General features: G+C 41.1%; 1 protein-coding gene across 1 annotated transcript; it reads right to left on the bottom strand.

The window, feature by feature from the left end:
- Positions 1-214: 214 nt before the first annotated feature.
- On the bottom strand, positions 215-8,094 carry PDK4 (pyruvate dehydrogenase kinase 4; the record flags this gene model as incomplete). The annotated part of the gene is made up of 11 exons (XM_080339693.1): positions 215-358; positions 1,383-1,496; positions 2,194-2,304; positions 2,590-2,688; positions 3,368-3,444; positions 4,079-4,156; positions 4,687-4,776; positions 5,204-5,388; positions 5,954-6,025; positions 7,062-7,203; positions 7,956-8,094. 11 exons carry the CDS (start codon positions 8,092-8,094, stop codon positions 215-217), a joined length of 1,251 nt encoding a protein of 416 aa, XP_080195819.1.
- Positions 8,095-10,670: the final 2,576 nt, after the last annotated feature.

The raw sequence follows: 10,670 nt of genomic DNA, 5'->3' as shown, positions 1-10,670 counted from the left end.
CCGATGTTCTCCTATTTTCCTGATCCTGAAGCCCGCAGCAAGATTCCACATTCAGTGCATGCAGCCCAGGCTATAACACACATATCTTCTTTCCTTTCTGCCAGTCCCGAAACTGAAGAATTTGCTTGTCTGGAGGTAGAGGCATACCTCCAAACACTAGTCTTTTTTAAGAAGCCAGCTTGATCCCCTTGAGTGCCTGGACACCAACTTCCCTTCAGAGAGCTGCACTCTGCTTTGATACATCCTTTGGGCCTTTACTTGGGACACACCAGTCATCCGCCTCTGAGGTAGCCTGGTAATGCTTGGAAGCTGATTTGTTAAAAACTGGGAGTTTTTCTACTGAGTCTGTTGATAGGGCCTAAGAAAAAAGATCATGAAGGAAAAGGTTATTTGGTTTCTACCTGTCGATAATGCCACCCTGCACACATTCATGCGGTAGGTTTCAAGTGTTAAGCCACTGACACTACAAAGTTATTTACAGAAATATTTCTACAATACAGGCAGTCATTTCTGTGCTTCAGTATCTATGTTTGATTTGGATGATTTGGCACGACAAATGCAATAACATCAAGTCATATTTACACATTTTTATAGGCCTTTAGAGTTACTCTGTAAGCTGCTTTCAAGATAGTCCTGGAAGTCATAGAAAAGAACTTTCATTTACAAAATTCCAGAGAAACTTCAAAAAATATTCCTTTCTTACTTCCTTATTTTGCAGCTAAAATTCATATTCTATTGGGAAACTGTCGTATATAGCTGAACTGCCTCTTCTTTTGTATTGTTTCTCTGTTTGAGTGCCATTGGTGCTTGGAACTATGGTTTTGGTTTACTAGAAGAAATTCAAAGCAAGTTTTTCCCATGGGTAAGCACAACAAACAGAAAGAATATGTAGTAATTTTTTCCGGGTTACTTATAAAAACAGCAGTGCATGTTACATGCCAGGTAGTCAAGGTTACTGATATCTGAATCCCACATATGGGCTATATGGCAGGTGTTGAATAGGACCAACTACTAGACTCTTCAAGGATTAGTTTATATAGACTTTCTGGTTGTCAGAGTAAAGAAGTAACAGTAAAGAAATGAGGTCTGTTGCTCACACCTTTCTGTTTCTGTTACTTCACTTTCTCCTAGTACTTTGTATTCCATTCTAAAAATTATTGGAGCTTTACCTAGAAGATTTTCAAGTAGACTAGTTAAAGCTGAGTGATCTTTTAAATTCTAGGCACCAGTTACAAATCTTACTGGCATTTCTTAATAAAAATTAAAGATTTTCTATTCCTGAGGAGAGAATGTTTACTTTAAAATGATACGGAGAAGTTACTTCACTGCATTAATGGTAGTTATCAACACTGTATTTGATTTAACTAAATCAAAACACATACCTTCAAGTAGATAATAGCATCTGTTCCATAACCACATATGGAATAGAGATTTAGATCTCCTTGGAAGTATTTAGCATACAGACGAGAAATTGGCAAGCCATACCCAAAACCAGCCTAAAAAAAAAGTATAAGACAAAAGTAATTTATTTTTTACTAGCTCTTGTGACTTAAAATTAAATAGCTGGAAAGACTTCAGAGATTTTAGACTTAGAAGGTCCTTTGCATTTACTCATCTCTCAAAATAAAACAGAAATCTCTAAGCAGTTTCATAAAGAACATTGAAACTGACCATTAAAAAAAAACCAAACCACATGAAAGAAAAAACTAATCTCCATGGAAGAGTGAGGGTTTATATACGGGTCTTACTTTTACACATTACATTTCTGTATTTTCCCTGTCTTGTTTTTGCTAGTACAGCTTGATTAGTAAAAGGAGTTAGCTACTGGTAAATAAACAACAATAATCTAAGCCTATTGTGCTTGCCTCCATAAAGGCAACATAATTTATAAGTTTGAGGACTGAGTGGGAGTGAAGACCAAGTAAATTACTGTCATTGGTGTATAGGAAAACAAAACAGTGTTAGATTAAGGTTGGAATGTTCTTCTTCATTTATAGCTTTAAAAGTATATTTTTGTCCACTAAGCTAGATATTAAAAATCTGTTTCAGAAAGCATTCATATTTATGAGGCTCAGTCTTTGCACACCCCACAAAGCAATAGGTAGACGTAGTGTTTCATAATTTATTAACCTCCCAATTTGTTCAACACTTTTAGCAACTGTATTAGTAACATGAGTACTGCAAATATCTTACAAGAGGGGTCTGTCGATCATCCTCCATGCTTGGCCTTGGTGCTGTGGAATACATGTAGCTAAACAGCTGCTCAATTTTCCTTACTGGAACACCACCTCCTCTGTCTGAGACCTGGTTCAAGAGAGAACAAAGTTAACTACAATCATGTTTTAAGAATGATATTTAAAATGCTGTTATTTGAACAATCCCTTCCAATGGTATTACATGCAAACATTTATTTTGCAGCATATTATTTTTCAGTTAAATACTTGTACTAAATGGAGGCTATCAACAAAAGGCTCATGCATAGTATCTCTGATCTGTTTTCAGAGACTGCAAGTTCTAATAGAATTTGCTACAGCATATGCAATCATAATGATTACATTAAAACCATATTGTAGTAGGACAACAAAATACCTTAATTGCCAGGTCTTCTTTTCCTAGAACAACTGTCACTTCAATTGGAGAAAGGGAAGGACTGTCTTCTTGGAATTCAACAGTTGCCCTCATTGAATTCTATGGAAATGAAGGTTACCATCATCAGAAATCTCTGCACTTAAAATCATACCCCTGCTATGCAAAGGCTAAGCACAGTTACCCTCCATTCCTATCAGTGCCTAGCTTCTAAGGAACACACTTAGCAATTAGTGTAACAGGAGCAGAGGTGGTCTCACATCTAAAAGCAACAAAGCACAGCCAAGAGTCTGCTATGCATGAAAGACTACACTCTTCTTAACCAACAAACAGCCCAGCCAATGTCAGTTAAATAATCTTTAAGAGTCACCAGGTTTCTGGAGAAGAGCCAGAATTCTGTGCCCCACATTGACAGCACATTAGCTCAGCCCCATTCACTACTTCAAGATGTATGACCTACTCCACAGAAAAGGCACCAGGGCAAACCTCCACTACAGCTGTAACCCCTAGAAGCAGAAGGCTACCAATGGCCACAAGTCCATGTCCCACTTCTACTCTCTCACCCTGTCCTATTTACCACCACAAAAAAGTGTCCAAATACTCTCCTGCCAACTGAAATCATTCCTTTCCCAACTGCCAAAGCTATTTCCCCAAATAAGAACATTTTAGAAATCTCACTGTCCTAAGTAAAGCTTTACTTTATTCAGATCTAGCTAGAGATTTTAAATATTGATGCTCCAACTTGGATTAGTAAGAAAAGCAGCAGTTTATACTGACATACCTTAAAGAGCTCAAAAAGCATGTGAAAAAGATGAGAAGGAACATATACGATGCTAATTGGCTCTCCTGGATGTTTTCCTAGGGGAAGGGAAAAAGGTAAGCAAGATGTAAAAGGAGGATGGAATTTTTCTGTATTGTATCAAAATTTTAAAATAGGTAAGTTGTATGTCAGAACAAACAAGAACATCAAATCAAGTCTCAATTTTTTCCCCTCAGATGAACAAATGTTATACGCTCATAACAGAGTTTAGATTGTAATTACCACTGGCTTAATAACAATTTATTTTCAAATAAACCAGAAAAAAATCTAGTATTAATTCCATTTTATAAGTAAAGGATTTTAGAGATTAAGCAGATTGCCTGAGATAAGACACACGCAGGCACCTTGAACCAAAACCAGTGTTTCTCAGTCAGCCCCACTTCCTCACCTCAGATACAGAGCTCTTCTCTAGCAACTCTAAGTACAGGTTAAGTCTTACTACTCTCAAATTCATAAATATTACCTCAGGAAATCTGATGTTTAAGATACAATGACATTTGAGTTCTAGCACAAGACATGAGATGAGGTGCTTGTAACCAAAAATGAAGAGGAACTATCCCAAGACAGATCAACTGGTATGTACCATTACAGATATAGAAATGGGAGACTTTTGATTCAGTAAAAGCAGTTTTGCTGCCTATTGGAAGACAGACATTAAAGGTCTCATCTTACCATTCACTTGAGTAAGTTTCAGTTCTGGAGATGTTAAGTAATACTGGTCACACAGCAGCTTGGAACTTTCAAAAGCATCTGAAAAATTTATTTAAATAAAATATGTGAAATGTAATGTCGAACACTGTAGAAACTCATTCTAATGCATGGCAAAATATGACTTTTAACTGCGTTAGCTGCTAAGGTGTTACAGACTCTAGGCCTGTGTTTCAAAAGGAATGATGACATTGCATCCACTGTCTGCACTAAAAACTGAGAGTAAATAGGCAATTACAGCAACATAGGTAAATCTTGTACAACTTGATAATTTGGTAAAGTAGATGTATCTGTTATCTATGAGTAGGCAAGGCCAATCTCAACACCATAGGCAAGTTTTAACTCCTCTCTCAACTGTCACTTGCTAGGCTTTATTCCAACACATTTTTTTACTGCTACTTTGTATTTGAAGTTCTGTTCTGTAAAAGCTCATGTTTTGACAGACTGCTTTCAACTATTTCAATAAAAAGCAGTCAGCATCCTATACAGCACATGTTGGTTACCCAAACTGGTTGCAATCAGATACAAATACTGATCATGAAGAAAAGTGGTAAGGATTTGAGAATACATACCATTCACTACTTCAGCAACATCACAGCAAGGATCAATACTTCCAATGTGCCTTGGGTGTCCTGCGCGGGACTTATCATCAAAAAGAAGGGCTGTTTGAGATGAAAACAATACAACATTTAATTCCAAATATGGTATTATAAAAAGCCTTAAATTTAGACTAATACAATGTGTTCACAGCATATAATTGCGTAAAATACTTGAGTGTTTATGCCTTTTGCAAGTTAAAAATGCTATCTCCTGCCAGAAAACTACGTTGGCTTTTCTGTAGTTCAACATCTAAAGGCTTTTCAGATGTAAGCAATGAGATTCCTACATATTTCACGTAAGACTTATTACAATTAGTGTACAGTCTAGAAAACAAGTTTTCCCGTTACTTTTGTAAGTCATACATTCAGTTTCTAACTTTTCAGTGTCATACAAAATCTGAGGCAGATCTACAATGGTTTTAAGAAATGTATACATTAACATGTTTCTCATTAGATTGAAGTTTGTCCTCAGGTAAAAATTTCTACTTACTGTGTTGATTCATTAGCATCCGGGTAGAAATACGGCTCATATAAAAACGATCCAAAAAATATTGAATGTTTTGATTGGTGACAGGATCTACATTAAAAGTGTCTTTGTATTGAATTACTCCTTGTGCCATCGTAGGAACCACATCGTGATGTCTGTTTCGGACTCTAATTAATGTATCTATAAAACTAGATCAAAAAGAGATCTTTTTAGAATATTATTCTAGGACTACATGGAGGCAAGCTTTTACAATGTCATTATCTAATCCAGCAGCAGCATAGGTAAGTGCATAACCACCTTAATATTAAAATATAGTCTATTTTCCATTCTTTTTAAAGTAATTCCTCATTGACCTAAACCAGAATAGTCTAATATTTTTAATATAAAAGGTCGAATTAACTGTATGTTTACTCATTCATACTGGTTTGAGCAGAGGAGTATGTGAGGAAGGGAAAGAGACACCTAGCTGACATCTCAGAAAGAAGCAGGGATGTGACATCACAGATAATTTGTGTTGATATTTCTGTCATGACAGTTCAAGGGGCAGTATGCCCTGGGAACTGAGCTGCAACGGGTCATATTTATTTGCAATATTGCTAAACATGATCAGAGATTTAAAACACCTTGTTCTATGCACAGCACTTCATGCAAGATTATCAAATTCAGCTCATGGCAGCTGTCATTCTAAACTGACAACATTGTGAAAAGCAGAATGTGAGATCAAAAGTTCAAAGAAACAAATGAAAGGCTTACTCAGATAAGACTTTCTGGTCATCTGGGCTTTTGTGATTGAACTCAACTAGCTCCATTAGACTTTGGATGTACCTATTGAAAAAGAACACAAAAAATACATTTGGTTTTTATTAGTCTAGGAACAGCAAGAATACTTCGTCTTGTCCAAATCATTACTCTTAACAAGTCAGCTAGAAGTCTGAAGTATCTCTGAAGTATCAAAGAACCATCCAAGTATGGAATCATAGATGAACACTTCTTGACTGCCTCAACCTTAAAAGTTTTAAAAGTCTTTTCTTGTGCCTACCACACAAAAAAGAATCTAAACCCTCACTTTAGGTACATAGCATCCCCTTACAATTCTTGAGAAGAGAGGTGTTTCAAAAGAAGATCCAAATGACAACACTAGTCAGGAAGCCATGTAAACAAAACTTTTCCAAATCTGATCAGCTTTGGCATAAGCTAAGTACTTGAGCTGCTTGTGCTAACATCTGACAGTCTTGACGCATGTTGCAAAGGCACAATCGTTTGCTAGATTAAGAACAGTTTCTGGATCTAACTCTAATACTTTGTCCTTAATGTCAGCCATCCTTGCAAATGCTGCAGTTGTACCAGTAAAGCAAGGTTAAATCAGACCAAACCACTGTGTCAACCAGAGATTATGTTAACCGAATTCCAAATACTTGCTGCACAGGCCAAGACAATCTGCTATGGAATGGAAGCTCTGTTAGCAATTCCTTCAGTGACAGACCCAAACAAGTATATAGACTGCTTTTGCAATTTTTTATAGCTCTGAGGGTCTGTAATGCTACGTGAAAACATGTTTTCTTCTCTCCCTTCCCAAACGGTAAGAAGTGAGATTTGCTCTATCAGCTATTTCAAACTGTTCATTTTTGTTTGTTTGTTTTTAATACTATTTAAAAATAACAATATAACCATGCCGGTTTTCAGTTTCATTTTGGTATGTTAGAAAAGGGCAGCGTATAACACCTTGCAATTCAGCTTTGATGAATGATCTGCATTTCTTGTGCATTTTGAAATTGACTTCCACTATTCAAAGAACTCAATGACAAACAAGTTATCAAAGCTATGTTATTTTACAGGCTGAATTCAAGTAGATCCTACTTACCAGCGTTTTACTAATTGTACTGATGGAGTGCCTAGTAATTTAGCAGGAAGAAGATCAATTTCTCTCAGTATGTTTGCAAACCTCACAGGAAGTTCTTGCCGCAAAAACGCAAAAGAAGTTCTCTCACATCCATTAGTTGAGCCTGTGAATAAATCAAAAGTAAAAACCTCTTTTAAGAAGTTTCAAGATGCAAATACAAATTGCTGCCTTGCCACTGATTTCTGTACTATATCCTTTGGAACCATGCTATTACTGGCCAGTTCTAAACGTACCTACATGTTTGTGCTGAACGTTGTTTACATGATGGCAAGAAACAGCGTGTTCTTGGGAGGAACACTTACACTTCCCATTTAGACAAGGGACTTTTTTGTAATCATCTAGAAGAAGCACATCAGCCTCAGTAAACACGGGCTTCTTCAGGGTGACGTCTGAACATAAGCACAGACTTCACAGCTGTCAATGCGGTAATCGGATCTGGGTCTTGTTTGTTCACCTCATCAGGACAAGACTAATGCCCCATCCCATTAACACCACCGAATAAAACCTGTAGCGTCATCTTCAGCTCCGATCGAGGTAGTCACGGGCCACCATCGCCCGGCAAATCGCCCAAGGCGACCTCTCCACCGCCTCCAGCCCCGGGGGGACAGCTCCCCGAGCGGGTCTCAGCCCCGCCGCTGGAGGGGCCGCTCCCCTCCCTCCGCATCGGGACGCGGGGCGGCGGCACCCTCAGCGCAGGCAGAGCCCGGACACCCCCCGGCGGGGACCGCCGCCTCCCCCGGCCCGAGCACCGCCGCTTCCCCCTCAGCGGGGAAACAAACCCTCGAGAAACAGACCCTCAGGCGTCCCCGCCGACCGAGGACCCCCTGACCCTCCCCTGCTCGTCCTGCCACTTACCGAAGTCCAGCAACTGCTTGATGGAGAGCGGGGAGGGAGAGAAGCGGGAGAACTGCTCCACCTCCCGCGGCAGCCCGCTGCGGCTGCTGGCCCCGGCCAGGGGGGCGGCGGTGCGCAGGGCGATCCGGGCGGCCTTCATCGCTGCCGGGGCGTCGCTCGGTCGGTCAGTCTGTCGGTCTGTGGCAGGTGAACCGGTCGGTGTTTGGCAGGTGGACGGGTCGGTATCGGACGGGCCGGTATCGGAAGGGCCGGTATCGGAAGGGCCGGTATCGGAAGGGCCGGTATCGGAAGGGTCTGCAGGTGCCGTTAGGTACCCGTGGGTCTCGCGCTGTCCCCACGCCTGAGGCTGGTGCCTTCACGTGCTGCCTCTATTTACAGTCCCCGGGGGGGCGGGGCTCCGGCAGGCCACGCCCCGCCGCCCGTAACGGAACGTTCCCTGCGCGGGGTGGCTCGTGACCGCCGTTGGCGGGGCTCCCCCTTTAGCCCCCCCCAATCTGTCCCCGTCCCCCGGCAGCGGGCGCATCGCCAGACCCGGGGGGGAAGCGCCAGGGGCCGGGGAGGTCGCGGGGGAGCCCCGGGGCCGGGCGGGGGGAGCGGGCGCTGGCCCTCCGCCGTCTCCGGCGACCTTGTTTACCGGGCAGGGGCTGGGCAGTGTCACCGGCGGCGCCGCCTTGACAGGAGCCAAGGTCGCTGCGTTCCTCCCGCTCCTATTGGCTGCGCGGGGGGGGTATCCGGCCTTCCAGAGAGAACCAACGTGCGCGGGCGGGCCCGGGGCTATGGGGAGCGGGTCTGGGCTCTCCGCCCGCTGCGCGGGTGCGGAGGGCGGGCACTGCCGGCCCGGAGGGGTACGCGGATGTCTTGCCGATTAACTGAAGGGGAAACTGTGTCTGTGCACTAACTGGAGGGGATGGTAGTGCTGGAATTACCCAAAGTCTAGGGTCGGCGCAGAGAATACGTGGAGGTGTGCAAGGGGAGCAAAATGAGAGCCCGGCCACAGGGTTCAGGGTGCTTGGCACGCAGGTCATCACCGCGACCTGCATTAATCGTGACCGGATACCTGGAGACATCTGCTTGGATTGTTCACGAGTCCCAAATCGCCATGTGACCCTTATTTACGCTCTAGAGCTGACCTAAGAGGTGGCTGACAGAGCTTCTCTCTCTCGGGCACCTCATTTTCCAGGGTCACAGATGAGCTGGGAAAAGCCTGCACGCCTTTCCCTCCCTGCTGGCAGGGGAACTCTGAGCTCAAGACGCCAAGTCCACTTCAATAAAGGCAGAGTTTGCACAATGAGTTGAAGAATGGAGTTTATCTCAGCAAAGTACTTCTTAACATCCTAAGTCTTTATCAGTAACAGCATGACCGTGTAGCAATAAAACAGTGATACAAAAGAATATAGCCTTAATACTTAGATATGACTCCTCCATCCAGTTTTAATATGCATCTGTTTCTACACACATACACAAATAAGTATGCTTTTTTAACAGGAAGGAACATGCATTCCTAACAATAAATTCATATTTTAATGTTTAATAGGCTGAGGAGAACACTTTAGCTTATCAATTATTTTCTTGAACTTTATCTCATTTTTGTCTTCTAAGTCATTATATCTCTTATCTCTGCTTACTCTTCTACTTCCATGGTACTTTCTGTTCTATTATTTTATTGCTCTCTGTTTTATTATTTTATTGTGAGAATTACTATTATTGTTCCATCAGATATATTAGGTTTTACAACAGTCATTGTATGCTGGCATATGAAATGTGAAATGAAGCAAAATGAAGACATCGAATAATGACAAATGTACATATTTTGATTTTTCCAGCGCTTGCCAGAAGTTGAAAATTTGAGAATAGATGTTGGGGTTTGCTTTTGATGGTTTTAGCTTTATTTGCCTGCAAGTTGTAGATGACTCATGGAAGTAAAAATATCATACGGATTTGTTTAAATTATGGAGCATGTGTAAGATAGCTCTTGTTTTGTTTCGTGTCCTCCCTGAAGCCACTAGGCTATAGGAAGCAAGAATCTGAAGATTAACACTTTGCAATAAAATCTGAGTCAAGAAAGTTTTCCACACTAGGCAGTTATTCTAGTTTATAAGGTCACTATTTCTGTTTCTATTGAGATACTTTATTTTAATCTCATGGTGTTCTGAGCTGGCTTAATACAAGTAACTTGAATAACCTTCGTGAGCAGTCAGTCTTATTACACACTATGTTCTGAATAAGTCTACTAGGAGTAATTCCTGTTGATTACATTTTCTTTACAGCAGTTTGTTTTCTCATAGCTTTCCTGGTAGTTATATGCAGTTAGGGATGAACAAAAATCTTAACATATTCAGTTTAGCTATGAACAAGCAGCACAATTGTAGTTGCAGGAAATATAGGAAGCGTGTTGCTTTCCCCAATTATTAAAAAGGCAAGGCTCCAGCAGCTGGAAACCTGGATGCTTTTCAAAACAAAACAAACTTTCTACAAGAATTGTACACATCAGCAGTGCAGCAACTAACAAGAGCTTTATTACTCCAATGAGCTTTTGGAAGAAACATGTCTCCATAACGTAAATTTGCTTCTTGCTCTTTGTATGATGGGTTATATATTACAGTAGGTTCTGAACAATGTAACTTTCCATTCTGTAAACATAAATCATCTATCTGGGAGATAATTGTTAAGGGTGTCCTGAATATTGGAACAGACCGGTAAGTTTTAACCACAAAG

The sequence above is a fragment of the Nesoenas mayeri genome, assembly GCF_963082525.1.
Source record: "Nesoenas mayeri genome assembly, chromosome: 2".
In the NCBI taxonomy this organism is placed as follows: domain Eukaryota; kingdom Metazoa; phylum Chordata; class Aves; order Columbiformes; family Columbidae; genus Nesoenas; species Nesoenas mayeri.
The sequence above is the reverse complement of the archived record's forward strand: the minus strand, read 5'-3'. Positions and strand labels throughout refer to the sequence as shown.